Raw genomic sequence first — 18714 nt, 5'->3', positions numbered from 1 at the left:
GGATCTTTTGATATGCAGAATAATAAACCCGCGTTGATGTGCTCGGAGTGCTAGTGGCCCTCCCGTTGTAGCTGACTTCACCTTCCGGCTCGCACTTGAGTCGCTGGTTTCCATTTTCGCAGCGAGAGGCAGACGGAACAACAACATGGAGCCGGAGATGGAAGACAAAACGCTGGAGTTAATGGTGAGTTTAATTCAACTACATCAACACAAATGTCGTTTTGAGGCGATTAGGGCACCGTTGGGAGTCAATACCACACCGGGTTTTTAGAGCTGTTTCGACTGCGGCAGTCGCAGGTAAATAAAGTCCGAGTGCGGTTCCGAAGGGGAGTTGAGGCTGGGCGAGCAGGACTGCGTTAGTGGGTCAGTTAGCTGTACGGGGACGAGGGGCGCTGGGACTGCTCGTGTGTATACCGCGGAGATTCTTCCTGAAATGTGTATTTGACGAACAATATCTCGGTGGTCCAGATGGGAACATGCCAGCCAGCTGTGTCGCATAGCTGCGCACGTCCGTCTTGTTGCCCACAGAAAACGTCAATATTGAAGCAGCGGTGTCCCTGCGCCACCCGACCAAACGGTTGACCAGGGTGAGATGTTCCTCCACGTACTGGTCTAATAAACCACCCGACCACACGGTTGACCAGGTTGAGATGTTCCTCCACGTACTGGTCTAATACTGGTCTAATAAACCACCCGACCAAACGGTTGACCAGGGTGAGATGTTCCTCCACGTACTGGTCTAATAAACCACCCGACCACACGGTTGACCAGGTTGAGATGTTCCTCCACGTACTGGTCTAATACTGGTCTAATAAACCACCCGACCAAACGGTTGACCAGGGTGAGATGTTCCTCTATGTACTGGTCTAATAAACCACCCGACCAAACGGTTGGCCAGGGTGAGATGTTCCTCCACGTACTGGTCAAATACTGGTCTAATAAACCACCTGACCAACGGTTGGCCAGGTTGACCCGCTTGAGATGTTCCTCCACGTACTGGTCTAATACCTGGTTTAGATGTTCCTCCACGTACTGGTCTAATACCTGGTTTAGATGTTCCTCCACGTACTGGTCTAATACCTGGTTTAGATGTTCCTCCACGTACTGGTCTAATACCTGGTTTAGATGTTCCTCCACGTACTGGTCTAATACCTGGTTTAGATGTTCCTCCACGTACTGGTCTAATACCTGATTGAGATGTTCCTCCACGTATTGGTCTAATAAATGCCGTGTGGTTTCATTTCAATCTTCTGCGGTGTGAGATGTGGACGCGAGTTAATTGCCCCACTAGTGTTTGTTACCCACCGCCAGCGACAGTGCAGAGGTCTTGTTTATTTGAAGCTGTTTTCTAATGCCCACATCCTGGGCTTGTGGCCAGCCCTTGTTGTGATGTGATTATTGATGCTCTTGCCAGCGCTTTGTGGACGACTACTGCCCTACTACGTTATATTACGTGCGTACTACCTCAATTAAAATTAAAGTTGTCTTTATTTTATTTCCCCGTTTTTTTTATTTTAACAAACCGGCAATTTGCTATGCCTGCCAAGTCAGGGCTGTGTGCATTTGTGTAAGGTAGTTTGTTACAGTTTCATCTCAGTTTCTGCTGTAAAGACTGATGTTGACATATGATCTAACACATCCCTAGCCCTCAGCCTCTGTTCCAGTGCAGTCAGCACTAGTGTTATTGAGTTAGATTTGGATTAATCCAGCCCTCCTCTTTAGATGCTAGCTAATCATATGCATATGTTTGTTTTTTAGCCTCGGTAGTAAAATGGCCGTGGCTTCTTTGTGTTTGTATATTTGTGGTCTGCTGTCTTGTCCAAATACTCCCGCTCATACACACAGACGTGTATACCTGATGCGAAACTAGCTTCATCTGTTTGACTTTGGGTTGGGTTTGTATGCGTGTATGTGTGCTGTAAATGTTAATGTAAACACTAACTTGACCCACACTGCGGATGGAAGAGGAATGGGTGGCCCTCACCGAGCTCTCTGATTGGTTCTGACCACTCCCTCTCCCCTGCCCTGCCCATGCTATAATTAATAGGTCCTAATGCTTAAATGTTTTCTGTGTGTGTGTCTAGTGTGGGTGGGGGTGGGGGTGCGTGTCTGTATTTGCTCACTGTACGTTGCTCTAATACTGTTTTCTCCCCTCCTCACTTCCCCCACTTACTCTCCTCCCCTTTCTGCCCTTCACTCTCTCACTTCCCCTCACTTCTCACTTTACTGCTGTTTCTACACACCCTTGTTTTCTCTTCCTGTTTCTCTTGCTTACCATTTCTCAATCTTTTCATCTAAAACACCACCACATTTGGACTCTGTCCTCTTCCTCAATCCTTCAATATTAACCCCTTTTGCTTTTCCCTCAACACTTACACTTTCATGGCTCATTGCCCCTCTCTCTCTCTCTCTCTCTCTCTCTCTCTCTCACACAGTGCTCTTTGCCTCGCTCTCTCTGGCTGGGCTGTTCTTCGGTGGCAGAGAGCCTGTGTGCTCTCAGGTGTCTGCAGAGCCTCCCTACCTCCCGGGCCCACAACCAGGTTCTGCTCTCCTCCTTCAGTATTTCCTCTATATTCCTCCCCCTCTTTCCTTTCTTCTCTCTCTTCTGGTCTCACACCACCCCCTCACCACCCTCCAGCCTGTCTGCCCACCAGATTCTTTTACCCCACACCCACCCTCTGTTCTGCTGATTGCCCATGGTTTATGTCTCTGCCCCCCCACCAAACACCCCCACCCACATCACCTGCCGCACTCAGCCTCATCTGGATGGCCTCTGTAGACCTGCTTAGGGTTTGATCGAATGACGTAGAGAACAGTTTAATTGAAGCTGTTCATTTTTTTCTTGTCGTTCTGTATGAGAGTGATATTTTTCAGGGTGCGTGATGTCAAGAGTTACTTGGAACGCTCTTATCCAGAGTGTTTTTGGTGCTGGTCATGTCTGTGAGGGTAATGCTGTAAGACAAGAAATCATTATACTGAGTGTCTGTGTCCTAGGGGGACGCTAAGTTCTGGACTCCTGACTCAGCTGTCCTGTATAATGGGCAGTGGTGAACGTCACAATTCCCACATGGTGTAGCAACAATACCAGTAGTGTTCTACATGACTCAAAATTCCCAGTTGTAAACGTTACCAGCACAATGTCAGTGATTTTTTGCTCAATTTCTTTTGGTTCATTTTTGTGACTAGCTGAGACAACAGACATGTGAAACATGCCACAATGGCATCTCTTTGTTTTTGTGAATAACATCGTCTCCCCTGATAGCCAGCTTAAATACGCCTTCTGTCATACAGGCTGCGGTTGGGCACCAAGTGTGCATCAGAAAGCAAACCCAGGCTTCAAAGTTGCACCGCGGGCCTGATGGGCGAACAAGCCTCTGACTGCGAGGGCTTTCAGATCAGTCAGGAGCCATGAAAGGGACCACCATTTCTGTGTGTGTCTGGCTAAAGACGTCCAGGGTTTGGGCATAATGGCACTTCATGACTTCACGCCCCACGGGGGCGATGTGGTCAGAGGAAGCCTGCTGGGTCATTGTGACAGGCTGTCAGAAGTGAAAGTGTGCACAGGGCCATTCTCGCGGCATCCACGGCCTCAGCCGAAGTGTAGAGCGCACCCCGGTGGACACGCCAGTCTTCACGCCCGCGTGCTTTTGAAGGGGTGAGAAGGTTGACAAAGCGGTGATGTCCTTGGGGGGGTTTTCAGGGTTGTTGTTGTTGTTGTTGTTGTCTGTAAAAATCTAACTTGAACCACATGCAGCATTCTTTAATGATGCGGTGAGATAATTACCCTTTTGAAGCATTTTGTTATTGTGTTAATTTGTGTGGCTAGGTTTAGCAGGTGGTTACTGTCCCCGGCACTGTGGCCTTCTCTAGAGCAGACAGACTTGTCCAGCGTGTGGGTGAGCAGGACCACACCGGCTTCCTTTGTCATGTACACTCACCTGACTGGTGATACGGATTAGAACACACACCGAAAGTGATCACCTTCTATTTTGTTTGTTTTTTAATTGTGTGATGCCATCTGAGTCTCAGTATTCAGTCTGTCTGTCTGTGTAGCTGCTGCCTGAGCTCACAGCCCTCACCTGTCTTGTGTGTCTGTGTCTCTTACTAGCTGTCTATCTCTGAGTGTCTGTGTTACTGACCCGCCTCTCTGTTGTGTGGCTGTAATGCACGCTTGGGTGAAATGATGATGGTGCATAACATCCTTCTGGTCAGTTGTCATAGTGATCTTGAGCACGGTTGAAACAGCTCAGTGTGGGCCTGTGCACGAATGTGTGCGCCTGGGTCATGGCACCAGAAGAGCTTTTCCCGGAACATTACATCAGCATGCACAAAGTGGGCAAAGTGATGTCATAATGCTTTTGGAACTCTCGTTTTCTAGATCGTAAACGTGTCCGGGGATGACATTACAGACACTGAAAGTGGCTAACAAAAACAGACGGGCTTTAGTCATCACAGATATTTGGCGAAACCTTTGTCACAAACATGTATTAAGCATTTATGTCAATCGTGGAACAGCGTCTCCCCTGCTACTTTGCAGCTGCTGGGGCTGCAGTGTTTGCAGTGGGCGTTGATGCAGAACCAGTCCTGCCATCATGTTGGCTTTCCTCTTCTGTTCAAGTGTGTGCATGCACATTTTAAGTTGGTGCGTGTACGCACGTGCGTGTCCACGCCTGTTTACTTTTCGAGCATGCCCCTGCCTTCGCCCGCTATGGCTCTGGTGGGTGTTTGCGCGAGGGATTGTTGGGACGGTGTCCCTTTTAAGCGTTAAAGATTTCAAAGCACACCGTGTACTCGTGGACCGGCAGAGACGGGGCTGGGACACAGTAGTTGTTAGCAGTAGGCAGCTGGAATCGTCTCCCACACAGAACGGCAGGGAACAGCAAAGAACACGGTGATCCACACTCCCACTCAGAGAGGAGGCTGAGATGCTGCCTCAGACCTCCTACAGCTCCCCTAGGTCTCCTTCCCTTACTCACTCTCCCTCCGTCAGGAGCACCTTTGCCAAGGAGAGTCGACTGCGGCAGTAAATAGGCTGAACTAGTACTGCCACCAGCACAAAACGTATTTGAACCTTTTGTTAAGAATGTTCGTCCTCCGTTCATAGAGGTGCAAGTGCTTCATATTATTTATGAAGCCTTGACTTGTCATCAGATGTAACCTGGAAACTGCAGCCACAAACAGGATGTTGCTTACACGACTTTCTGTCCCCTCTCTGTTCCACTTCCTCTGCGGTGTGTGTGATGAATGAGGGTCCTGCGTGACGTGCCCGGGGTGTGGCCACTTGCTCATTTCTCCCCTGTGTCTGAACCCTTTCATCATCTCTCCCTCTGTCACACGAACATGCACTCATACACTCAGGCCCGCGCACACCAAGTCTTCACCAGGACTCTGTTCTTCTTCTCTCCGCATAGAACCTGACAGTTATGGAATCGCAGAATCTAACGGATGACCTCTCGCCAAAGAAGACCACGGTGTTTAAGGTGTGTGTGAGTGTGTGACGGAGGAAAGAGAAAGGCAGAACCATTGTACATTTTCTTTGTATTTGCATGCTTGTTTACCTACTCGTGGTAATCAAAGTAGGATTTTGAAGAGGCTAGTGGTTATTTAATGGGTGAGTATACCTGTTTGTGTTGAGATATTAGTAGCTACTAAACTCCTGTCTAAAATGCTGTGAAACAGTTGTACATATTTTAGGCAGTACAATGTCCTCAGCTTTGTTTTGTCCTCAGCTTCTTTTTGCTATGTTGGCATTTGACTCATCCCAGTACACCACCTCCATCACAGGCCTAATTGCTTCAGATATTGCTCCATCGACTTTGCTTCAGTACGGTTTCAAGGGCGCCTCTGACACAAGACCACACTAGTTGCTGGGTCTGTATGTTAATAAGCTGTCTGTGTTGAGGGTGGGTTTGTGAGAGTGCCGTCACAGTGGCAAGATGGAAACCCTTCTGATCTGTGTCTGCCTCCTGTCATTCAGCTGGGAAACGGTCCTCTGTGCGGTTCTCGGAAGCGCTCTTCACGGGTGAGCTTCGAGAAGGAGAAGGACATGTGTATCCAGGTGTTTGAGCAGTGGTCAGAGACCGACCAGGTGGAATTTGTGGAGCACCTCATCTCACGCATGTGCCACTACCAGCACGGCCACATCAACTCTTACCTCAAACCCATGCTACAGAGAGACTTTATAACTGCTCTGCCAGGTACACACACACACAAAAGATCTTCTTGCCTCATACCCATGCTACACAACTGCACTTCCAAGTAGTACTTTTCTCACCTGTGTGTGTGTGTGTGTGTACATGTATGTATTTCTATAGATTCATCTCTGTTAAAAGTATGAATGTTTGAGTTGCAAACTTTTTGTGATCTGATTGTTAAATAAATAAAAATACCCACAGTCCTCTCTCCCACTCTGCTTGTGTTCAGCCCGAGGTCTGGACCACATAGCTGAGAACATCCTGTCGTTCCTGGATGCACGTTCTCTGTGCTCGGCTGAGTCTGGATGCACGTTCTCTGTGCTCGGCTGAGTTGGTCTGTCGGGAGTGGCAGCGGGTGATCTCTGAGGGCATGCTGTGGAAGAAGCTCATAGAGAGAATGGTGCGCACCGACCCTCTCTGGAAAGGCCTGTCCGAGAGACATCAGTGGTGAGGTCACACGTGCGCACGCAGGCACACGTGCACACACGTGTGCTCACACAGGATGAACACCCTGTAGAAATGTCTGAGACACCAATGGCCAGCTCTTCCGTGTGTGTGTGTGTGTGTGTGTGTGTGTGTGTGTGTGTGTGTGTGTGTGTGTGTGTGTGTGTGTGTGTGTGTGTGTGTGTGTGTGTGTGTGTGTGTGTGTACATAAAGATGTGGTGTGGGGAGCTCGCACACGCATTCACATGAAAAAAATCACTTGTGGACCGACGCACACAGAATTGGGAAGGGTGTGTGCGTGGCATACACATGCAGGTTAAAGCACTCAGCCTGCTGTGATCTGAGTCCTGGGCTCAGGAACAAACTCAGCTCACATTTTGATTGATTCCCTCTACTTTGCATGAGCACATAATGTGCCGTCATTAAATAATCAAGGGCAATCAAGACCCCAGAGTAGCCCTTTTCCAGCACAGTTTGAAAGTCATGCTAGATGATATTAACGCCATCGTGCCAGTTGCTGAAGCAATAAGCAAAGGTCATAGTAGTTATTTGTTTTACGTCCCATGTATCAAACCTCCTTTAATGATCTTTCCGAACTAGCCTTTGACTGACAGGTCTGGTGACCCCATGAGGTCTGTGACCTTGAGCAGTTACATCATCAGCAAGTTTGACCTTTAGCAGTAATTTCAGCCAGAACCGTGATCACACTACTTCTGCTTTTATTTCCTTCACCCACTGACTTTTTCTAAAGCAGCACTGTGTGGAGAAGACCGCCACAACGTCTGTACAGAAGTCACAGGACAGAGCAGGGTTCAGGGTTTAAAGTCTTTCCAGTGCTTTACCTAAACACACCTTGAAACCTTCCGTAATTCTAATATTTACAGTTGCAGAGTTAAATAGCACAGTAATTCTCTTAGGGGAGTGGTGTCGGTGTGAAGGAAAGTACACAAAGATGGAGGACGTATACAAGGAAATGGTGTGTTTTGGTTTCCTGTCTGTTCCCAGGGAGAAGTACCTGTTCAAGAACCGCACCAATGACGTTCCGCCCAACTCCTACTATCACTCGCTCTACCCCAAGATCATACAGGACATTGAGGTGAGCCTTCACAGCCCTGTGTGCTTTGGCTTTATGGTCTGGCTCAGGCTGTGAGGTGGCACACTAGCTCTCACTCCGTCTCACTCCGTCTCACTCTGCTGTTTCAAGTCCCACAGCTGCAGTCCTTGCCTGGCCACTGCCGCCTTCTCCTTGTTTGCGTGTTCTTCATGTACATACACGGGTTTCCTCTGGGTGATCGGGTTTCCTGCCCCACGCACGCACGCACGCACGCACACACACACACACACACACACACACACACACACACACACACTCAGGCTTGTGTGTTGGGTCGATTGGTGCCTCTAATTTGGCCTTGTGTGGGTGTGTGTTCTGTGGCAGATTGGAGCCCACTTGAGGGTTTCTTCTTAGCTTGCACCTGTGCTGTGTATAAACCCCTTGTCACCCTCAACTGGCTTAAATGGTTTAGATTAGAAATTAGATTAGAGTTAGAAAATAGATTAGAAATAGATTAGAGTTTGAAAAAGTACAAATGAGGTCTATAACATGTTAGTTTTTTTTTCTTTCCCACACAGACAATTGAGGCGAACTGGCGCTGTGGCAGACACAACCTTCAAAGGATCCAGTGCAGGTCTGAGAACAGTAAAGGGGTCTACTGCCTCCAGTATGATGATGACAAGATCATCAGCGGCCTCCGAGACAACTCCATCAAGGTGTGTGTGTGTGTGTGTGTGTGTGTGTGTGTGTGTGTGTGTGTGTGTGTGTGTGTGTGTGTGTGTGTGTGTGTGTGTGTGTGTGTGTGGACACTTCTCTGGATGCCTGCCATTTCAGCTGGGTAGTATGAGGTCACGAGTGGCAGGCGAACGTTTTAAACAAACTTTCTCGTGCTTTTTTCCCATTCTTTCTCTCTCTCAGATCTGGGATAAACACTCTCTGGAGTCTCTGAAGATTCTGACGGGTCACACGGGTTCAGTTCTGTGTCTGCAGTATGATGACAGAGTCATAGTGACTGGTTCTTCTGACTCAACTGTCAGGTCTGTACACACATAGAGTATTATGTTCTGACCAACATGTGACATTTTTGAGAGATAATTTGAAGATGTGTAACTATTTATGGGCCTGTCTTAAATCTGCCTTCATGCCTACACTGTGTTAGAACACTCTGACACTGGCCTGCCTCTGGTGGTCATGATGATACCAGCCGTACTGTGTAACATCGGTTTCACCTCATGCAACTGTAAAATACTGGGGTATTTATCAGGAGATTAACTGTGCCCCACATTAATGGAGTCATTTTTAATGAATAAGAAAACAGCTCACACATCCACATTAAACATCACTTGGTTACATTTGCAACACACGCTCCCAGTCTAACCCTGCATCTAGGGTCAGGCAGTCCTGATGAACTTGTCTGTTTTTGGTCAGAGAGCCCTGTTTGAACTGTTTCTTTAATGTTGGAAGAATTATATCCCTAAGCATGTCAAACTGCTAAAGGATCTGTCTGCTGTTGAAGCCAGAATCTGATGGATCATACTCTATGTCTGACTTCACTACATCATTTAAAGTGTGTGTGATGGAGACTCACACAACATAAATCGAGTGTATCACCCCCACAGCCATATACACATGCTCTTTATATATAAACATTTTATTTTCTCACACGTTCTTTTTCTTTCTGTCTCTTTTTTTTTGTCTCGCTTGCTCCCAGATTGTCTTTAATCATGCTCACTAACCCTCATACTGTGAAATCTCCAAGGAAACACTGACTTCACTTCCTTAGCAACTGTTTAGCTCCCTGGCTGTCACATTTTTCCCCCCAGTGTTCCTGACGATAAAAATCATTTTCCCACTTTTAGATTCTCGCAAATTGCTTACAAAAAAAGGGAAATGTTAAAAGAGAACAGAAACGTAGCTTGGGAGTCGCTTTTCCATCATCAACTCAGTGAGAGTGCGAACAAAATGGCTTCCAACACCTTCGGATGTAAACAGCTGTGCACGATACCGTTCACACATTAGTCATGTGATCTGTGTTGTTTTCTGTCTTGCTTTTAAAGCACAAAGTGAAAGGAATCTGAACTGTGTTGGGAGGCTTCAGCCCTGATTGTTTGAGCACCCAGACAGTAACATCTTCTCCTCCCTATGATGAGGGATGACCCCATTTCAAACTAGCTGCTTCATCACCATAGAGATGCTCCCCTTGCTGATTGTATTGAGTTGTGTCAGTCTGGTGTGAGTGTTTCCTTGTGCCTTGCGCTGGTTTGTGTAGAACCTGGTCGACGTTCCTGTTTAACCTGGAAGTAAAAGGTTTTCTTCTCTTCTTTCTCCCTCTCGCTCTATTACCTCTTATCTTCATCTTCCCGTCCCTCTCTCCCCCCTCTGATCCTGCAGGGTGTGGGACGTGAGCTCGGGGGAGGTGCTGAACACCCTCATCCACCACAACGAGGCCGTTCTGCACCTGCGCTTCTGTAACGGCCTGATGGTGACGTGCTCCAAGGACCGCTCCATCGCCGTGTGGGACATGGCCTCCGCCACCGACATCAGCCTCCGCCGCGTGCTGGTGGGACACCGCGCTGCCGTCAACGTCGTCGACTTCGATGACAAGTACATCGTCTCTGCCTCCGGTGACAGGACCATAAAAGTAAGAGTCTCAGTGGATGTTCCTGGGCCCGTCGCTCGAAATGCCAGTGACGGTGAGCCACTCGCTGTGCTGAATCGGAGCCCACCGTACTGGTCCTCATGTGTGGAGATCGGTCCAAGGCATAACTAATGATGCTTTGTGTCAGTTTTCTAGATCATTAGTGGCCTGTGTCTTTAAAATTAGTGTTTGTGTCAAAATGCTTGTGTTTATCATGTGGAAAATGTCTTTTTCTGTTCTTTTGTGTGTAGGTGTGGAGCACTAGTACGTGTGAGTTTGTGCGAACTCTGAATGGACATAAACGTGGCATCGCCTGCCTGCAGTACAGGGACAGACTGGTGGTCAGTGGCTCGTCAGACAACACCATACGGTACGTGGGTATGTAGGCCGGGCAGCAACGTGTGACAGAGACCTCATTCTGCCTGCACTACTAGGAATGGAAAGTGTGTGTGTGTGTGTGTGTGTGTGTGTGTGTGTGTGTGTGTGTGTGTGTGTGTGTGTGTGTGTGTGTGTGTGTGTGAGAGAGAGAAAGATTCAGATAGAACTGGCCCTATGCAATTACTAGGGATATAGATTCATTGAGTGTGTGTGTGTTCTACAGGTTGTGGGATATCGAGTGTGGTGCATGTCTGCGTGTCTTAGAGGGTCACGAGGAGCTTGTTCGCTGCATTCGCTTCGACAACAAAAGGATTGTTAGTGGCGCATACGATGGGTAATGCACACGCATGCACACACACCACACAGAGCCGTGTGCACGCACAAACACCACATGGGGATGTGCGCACGCACATGTACCAGCACACCGGGACGTGCACAGACATGTACCATCACACAAGACCGTGTGCACGCACGCACACCAGCACACAGGGACGTGCATGCACATCAGCACACGGGGGGCGTGTACACAGATATACCAGCACACGGGGGGCGTGTACACAGATATACCAGCACACGGGGGGCGTGTACACAGATATACCAGCACACGGGGGCGTGTACACAGATATACCAGCACACGGGGGCGTGTACACAGATATACCAGCACACGGGGGCGTGTACACAGATATACCAGCACACGGGGGCGTGTACACAGATATACCAGCGCACGGGGGGCGTGCACACCGATATTCCAGCGCACGGGGGGCGTGCACACCGATATTCCAGCGCACGGGGGGCGTGCACACCGATATTCCAGCGCACGGGGGGCGTGCACACCGATATTCCAGCGCACGGGGGGCGTGCACACCGATATTCCAGCGCACGGGGGCGTGCACACCGATATTCCAGCGCACGGGGGGCGTGCACACCGATATTCCAGCGCACGGGGGGCGTGCACACCGATATTCCAGCGCACGGGGGGCGTGCACACCGATATTCCAGCGCACGGGGGGCGTGCACACCGATATTCCAGCGCACGGGGGGCGTGCACACCGATATTCCAGCGCACGGGGGGCGTGCACACCGATATTCCAGCGCACGGGGGGCGTGCACACCGATATTCCAGCGCACGGGGGGCGTGCACACCGATATTCCAGCGCACGGGGGGCGTGCACACCGATATTCCAGCGCACGGGGGGCGTGCACACCGATATTCCAGCGCACGGGGGGCGTGCACACAGATATTCCAGCGCACGGGGGGCGTGCACACAGATATTCCAGCACACGGGGGGCGTGCACACAGATATACCAGCACACGGGGGGCGTGTACATGCTGGAAGGGGTACCTACAGTCCCTGACATAAGTTCTGTCGCTTATCCATGTTGTGGAAACAAAAGCTTATAACCTGACTTTAAAGTCATCGATTGGTTTTAGAAATGACTCATATGAAAGCTGAAACCCTCCCAAATGAGATTTAATTTATGAAAATAAATTTGCTTTACTGCAGAAATATTGATTATTTAATGAACACAGAAAGGTCAGATTTTGGCAACACACAAGTTTTGTCGCTCACAGAAAATAAGGTGAAAATCACAAATAATTCACTTCATATACAAATATATGTTTCATAACACTGGTGAATGACGTTGTGGTGCTATTAGAGCCATATTTAATATTTTGTGACTTCCACGAGCTTGAAGGACCGCATACAATTTATTGATGAAGTCTTCAGGAATAGCAAAGAATGCAGTCTTGCATGCCTCCCAGAGTTCATCAAAATTCTTTGGTTTTGTCTTCCAAGCTTCCTCTTTCATCCTACCCCAAACATGCTCAATGATGTTCATGTCTGGTGACTGGGCTGGCCAGTCCTGGAGCATCTTGATCTTCCCCTTGAGGAACATTGATGTAGAGATGGATGTATGAGATGGAGCACCATCCTGCTGCAAAATTTGACCCCTTTTATGATTGGGAATGTAAGATGTAGCTAATACTTCTTGATATTTGAGGCTATTGATACTGCCTTCCACCTTGCAAATGTTTAACACACCCCCATACTGAATGTAACCCCAGACCATGATCTTTCCACCACCAAACTTGACTATTTTCTGGGTGAATCTTGGATCCATACGGGCTCCAGTAGGTCTCCTGCAGCATTTGCGGCGGCTGTGGTGTAATTCAACTGAAGATTCATCTGAGAAATCCACCTTCTGCCACTTTTCCAGCATCCATCCGTTTAGCAGGCTGTGGGCCTTGGCAAATGCCACACGGTTTTTTACCTGCCTTTTGTTTAGTGCTGGCTTCTGGTCACTGATTCGACCATGGAGGCCATTTCGAGACAGAATCCTACAAACTGTTCTAGTTGACACAGGGACTTGAGGTGACCAGGCCTGGTGGAGCTCTGCTGCAGTGGAAGAGGGACTGGCTTTGGATTTTCTAACCAACAAACGTTCCTCCCGAGCAGTTGTCTTGTGGGGTCTGCCGGACCTGGGCTTGTCAAAAGCATCTCTAGTCTCTTCAAATCTCTGGGAGTCATGCAAGACTGCATTCTTTGCTATTCCTGATGACTTTATCAATAAATTGTATGAATCATTGTCGAACCGCATGGATGCGGTCCTTCAAGCTCGTGGAAGTCACACAAAATATTAAATATGGCTCTAATAGCACCACAATGTCATTCACCAGTGTTATGAACAGTGTTGCGAATAACGCCATTAAAATAACGGTGTTATTTTAATTACTTTTCCTGTCGTTACAACGCTGTTGACGTTACTGGTCATTAAAAGCGGTGTGTTACTATATATTGATATACTAACAGTAATGAGAGCGGACCCCTGCCCAGGCTAGTGAGGAGTAACAGATCTCGATAGGTCACAGTTCTTGGTGCAACATCTGTTTAACAAGTCAGTAAGCGATTGGCTAAGGCAGCGTTATGGTAGCCAATTAGAGCGTTTTTACACACGTGCTGAAGCACACCAGTGACACACGACACAAACAGAGAAGAGACAGAAATGGCGAGTCAGGAGCAAGCCAAAGAAAAATTAGCATTTTCAAGGTGGCGCTATAAACATTATTTAAGAAAATACTTGAAGTTCCTGAATGTCTACCAGACTGGGTATTTGATTTATTTAAGAATAGAGGATTTATTGTTAAGTTTACTTCTGTTGTGAACAAACCAGTTGTCTCAGGTTGAGAGAATTTAATTTAATAAATATCAAAAGTTAAACACCTTTCTGATCTACTAATTTCAACTGACTGTGAAAACTGCTTTTTCAAAAAATCCTTATTCATTGGCTTATAACTTTTTTTTTACTGTAATGCAAATAGTTACTTTCCCTGGTAACGAGTTACTTTTATTATAGAGTAATTCAGTTACTAACTCAGTTACTTTTTTGAACAAGTAGTGAGTAACTATAACTAATTACTTTTTTAAAGTAACGTTCCCAACACTGGTTATGAAGTATATATTTGTATATGAAGTGAATTATTTGTTTGATTTTCACCTTACTTTCTATGGGCGACAAAACTTTTGTCTTGCCAAAATCTTTCTGTGTTCATTAAATGATCAATATTTCTGCAGTAAAGAAATTAAATCTCATTTGGGAAGGTTTCAGCTTTCATATGAGTCATTTCTAAAACCAATCGATGAATTTAGTCAGGTTATAAGCTTTTGTTTCCACAACATGGATAAGCGACAGAACTTATGTCAGGGACTGTACATCTCTTATTTTAGATGCCACCCGTCAGCATGACCCCAAATTGTGTAAAATATGGTCATATAACTAACCACAAAACAATTTTATATTTGTGAATTGTTTTATATTTTAAAGATTCATGAAAACACTATATATTGTAAGTAAATGCATTTTTACACATATAGTTTCATGTAATGTAGTTTAAGTGGAAACATGATTCTGCGTTTTGAGCCATCTGAGTCACACCATGTGTCAGGTTGACTGTAAGAGACGTGTATGATGGTCACACCGTGTGTCAGGTTGGCTGTAAGAGACGTGTATGATGGTCACACCGTGTGTCAGGTTGGCTGTAAGAGACGTGTATGATGGTCACACCGTGTGTCAGGTTGGCTGTAAGAGACGTGTATGATGGTCACACCGTGTGTCAGGTTGGCTGTAAGAGACGTGTATGATGGTCACACCGTGTGTCAGGTTGGCTGTAAGAGACGTGTATGATGGTCACACCGTGTGTCAGGTTGGCTGTAAGAGACGTGTCTGATGGTCACACCGTGTGTCAGGTTGGCTGTAAGAGACGTGTCTGATGGTCACACCGTGTGTCAGGTTGGCTGTAAGAGACGTGTATGATGGTCACACCGTGTGTCAGGTTGGCTGTAAGAGACGTGTATGATGGTCACACCTTGTGCCATGGAGCAGTGATCCTTCAGGTCACTGCTTGTTATAGACAGCAGAAGCTCTGTAAAGAGGTCAGACTCTGAAGAAACACTTTTGAAACCAGAACCATGAAGACAACAAAGTTCAACCGTTAAGCACTTTGAACACTTTGAGTTGTTGAATAAATCATACAAATACAAAATGTAAAAGTAGATTTTGTAAGGTCTAGTCATCAGAAACCAAGCATTTGATCAAATGCTATCATACTATACAGCTTTAATAAAGCATTTGTCACAAATACTGTTTAGTCGTGCCGTTTGGCAGAAAAACAAGTTAGGGCATCTGCTGAAGATTGGGGACATCTGCTGAAGATGTCAACATTGGGCCATGTTGTTATAAGGCTTATCATGTGACTTGTATATGACAAATTTCAAGGGTTTTTATGAGTTTCCCTGCCATGTCCAAGTGTCTTCTGGCCTGGAGTGTTGGTGGCCAATCAGAAAGAGCCTCCCTGCCCCCCCAACCTCCACACCTACGATCGCATTTCATTTTTCAAATGGCTTCCTCAGATGAAACCTTATTAAAAGCCACCTGCTACTTTTACATGAACAAGCACGTGACTCAGAATTTTGCAAGGTTAACAATTTTATGTATGGCCCTGAGCTATATATATATATATATATATATATATATATATATATATATATATATATATATATATATATATATATATATATATATAATATATGAACCACCCAAACATGCTTATTATAAACTACTCAAGGAGTTCACAAGCTTTCAAGCAGCAGTGTATACGTGAAGAGAAAAAAATATTTCACACCCCTTCACAACTTCAGAAAACCCCCTCTGAGCTCACAAACAACAAAAGTTTGGATGCTACATTGAAACCTTACAGGAGGCGTAATTCAGTCTAACTTCAGTGATTATGGCCTATATGTGTTTATAGTCATGACGCTGTGGTCTCTACTGCAGAGGGCCTGACTGACACCATGTGTAGTGAAGGAGTTTAATCTGGTCTCAGTGATCACTCTGAAGCAGAGAAGCACGATGCATTACTCTCACAGATATGGCTGCTTCTTATCTTTTTGTTGCATATGAGTGCGCAGTCACCCACATCTGCTTAGCCTGTTAAATATTTCACTTGTCATTCCACACACACACACACACACACACACACACACACACACACACAGTCTCATCTCTGTCTTATCTGTCTCTCTGCAGGAAGATTAAAGTGTGGGATCTGCAGGCCGCCCTGGACCCACGCGCTCCTGCTAGCACACTCTGCCTGCGCACACTAGTGGTGAGTGTGTGTGTGTGTGTGTGTGTCTGGCTCCAGCTGAATAACTTGCCTAATGGCAAATGGAAGTGCTTGTTTGGTTGAATAACTCTTGCTGTCAGAATTTTAAGCAGTTAACACCTTCTGCCTCCTGAATGTGTGTGTTGGTTGTTTCTGTGTGTACTCAATATTTGTTGTTATGGTTACCTCTTGCAGGAGCATTCTGGCCGTGTGTTCCGTCTACAGTTTGATGAGTTCCAGATCATCAGCAGTTCCCATGATGACACCATCCTTATATGGGACTTCCTGAACGTCTCCCCCAATGGGCAGTCAGAGGGACGATCGCCTTCACGCACCTACACATACATCTCAAGATAGCAGGTAGCCATGCCCAAACCCCCCCCCCCCCTTCCACACACACATACACGCACACACACACACACACACACACACACACACACACACACACACAAGCTTTCTCTCAAAGGGTGGGCCAAGCATTTACCAAAAGGGTAGAGTAATTCAATATCTGGGCCTAATCTCACTTCAGTACAGTGTTTTGCAGTACCAAATAACTAGTGCTTATTTACTTCTCTCTGCACACTCTTCTCACTCTTATCTCCGCTCCTTGCCAGGTGCCTCTCCTGTGTGCCAGTGTGTCTTGGGAAAGCTGAACGCTGATTGGCTGTCGGCCATGTCTGTCACAGAAAGTTGTCCAGGGAACCGCCTCCTCTTTTTCATCCCTTTGGTCTGATGAGAAACTTCTCCAGTAACACTCAACGAGTTTGCCTCAAACACTCGTGCACACCAACGCTGAGCCAAAACGGAAATGCTGTTTCTCTCTCTCACACACACACACACACACACACACATGCACAAACATGCGTGCAAGCACACATAAACACATGAGTAGTGCACAGGGCACAAAGGTTTAACAGTTTTGTTCTATAATACTGCATTAATTCTGTATTCACTCACACACTCAGAATGAGGTTTATAAGCTTGAAAGCATATCTGTTGCTACAGTATTTCTCAGAAGATCTTAGGATATAACATTAGGATAAACTTGTTCTCAAAACGGTCACTAACCATAACTGTGTACATACGAGAGACTAGAGGCGCTTTGACTCTCCTGCCTCTCTCCACTCTGGGACTGCTGGCTGCAGAACAAGGGATGAACCAAGTGCAGTTAGAGAAAGAGACTCTTGACAAACCTGCAAAGGAGGATAAAGTGAACAGGCTGGATGGACAAGACAAGTGGAATAATGATGACACAACGCTGTTTCTCTCTCTGTCTCTCTCTCTCTCCCTCTCTCTCTCCTTCCCTCTTTTTAATCTTCCCTTCCCTTTGCCTTCTCTCTGTTCCTAAGCCTCTCTTCAGGACCAGGGACACGCACACACATTTAGACTGTGGAGAATGTCAGTTGCGAACTGGAAGAACTGAGTTTGAATTATTTGTCTCGTCTCGCCTTGTCTCGTTTTTGTCTCATGGCTGAGACTGGCATTGTGCGCATGTGAGACATTGTGGAGTCCTTGTCTCCTCTAAAGCAGCTTCTGCTTTTTATCTGTTTACTGTTTTTTTTTTTTTTTTTTAATATATTTATTTAATTATACTTTTTGGATGCCTGCTCTAGACATCGTAGAGTCCTCATTTATCCTCAGTGGCTGGTGTATTTGTCTCTCTGTTGTGCTTTCTCTTCTGTTGCGCTCTCTCCTACACACACATACTAACTCTCACTCCTCTGTCTCTCTCACACACACACACACTTATGCTAGCTCACTCCTCTTTCTCTCTCTCACACACACGCTGTATCTCCCCCTTTCTTGCTCTTTCTCCTCTCCTTTTTCAGTCCCTCTCTCCCTCAACCTGCTTTGCTATATGGGCCTGTATTCTAGTTGTAAACCAAGCTGTCTCGTCACAAATTGTGTTGTATATTAATTTTTTTAAGTAAAAATACATTTATTGTGAATAAAGTATATGAGTGTGGCGATGTTTTGACGCCAAACTCTGTGCGTGTGTGAATGCGTGTGTGACCTAGACTTATGCAGCACACAGTTTACTTTGTGGTCATTCGGTGTAACCTTGGGAGTCAATTAATTGTGTTCAGGATCACTAGAAAGGACTTGGGGGCTGTACAGTGATTTCAGAACAGGTGTTCAAACATGTCAAATCCTAATTGATTCAGTTATTAAGTTTGACATTTGACCCTTTTGAACCTGCAGGGAGAATATCTGAGTAAGCAGAAACCACACTGAGCAGACATGACTCAGGAACCCTGATGGTGGATCAGAATGTAAACACTTCTCATAATGGCCCACAGGTGGAGCTATTGGCCCATACTCTAGATCTTGTGGTTTGAAAACA

The 18714-nt window shown here is 46.5% G+C and overlaps 1 protein-coding gene across 2 annotated transcripts; it reads left to right on the top strand.

Moving 5' to 3' along the window:
* Positions 1–51: 51 nt before the first annotated feature.
* fbxw11a (F-box and WD repeat domain containing 11a) lies at positions 52–18360 on the top strand. 2 transcript variants are annotated; one of them, XM_077005849.1, is made up of 15 exons: positions 80–184; positions 2436–2540; positions 5412–5480; positions 5978–6197; positions 6424–6495; positions 6527–6641; positions 7644–7734; positions 8271–8408; positions 8611–8729; positions 10084–10333; positions 10582–10700; positions 10932–11042; positions 16295–16373; positions 16566–16730; positions 16985–18360. In XM_077005849.1, the coding sequence occupies exons 1-14, from the start codon at positions 146–148 to the stop codon at positions 16725–16727; spliced, it is 1689 nt and encodes a 562-aa protein (XP_076861964.1). In that variant the 5' UTR covers positions 80–145; the 3' UTR covers positions 16728–16730; positions 16985–18360. The 2 variants fall into 2 exon arrangements, with proteins under 2 accessions (XP_076861965.1, XP_076861964.1); XM_077005850.1 differs by lacking the exon at positions 2436–2540 and having other exon boundaries at positions 52–184.
* The last annotated feature ends 354 nt before the right edge of the window (positions 18361–18714 follow it).

This window comes from Brachyhypopomus gauderio, chromosome 5, assembly GCF_052324685.1.
Source record: "Brachyhypopomus gauderio isolate BG-103 chromosome 5, BGAUD_0.2, whole genome shotgun sequence".
NCBI classification, from domain to species: Eukaryota; Metazoa; Chordata; class Actinopteri; order Gymnotiformes; family Hypopomidae; genus Brachyhypopomus; species Brachyhypopomus gauderio.
This window is presented reverse-complemented; position numbering and strand designations above follow the sequence as displayed.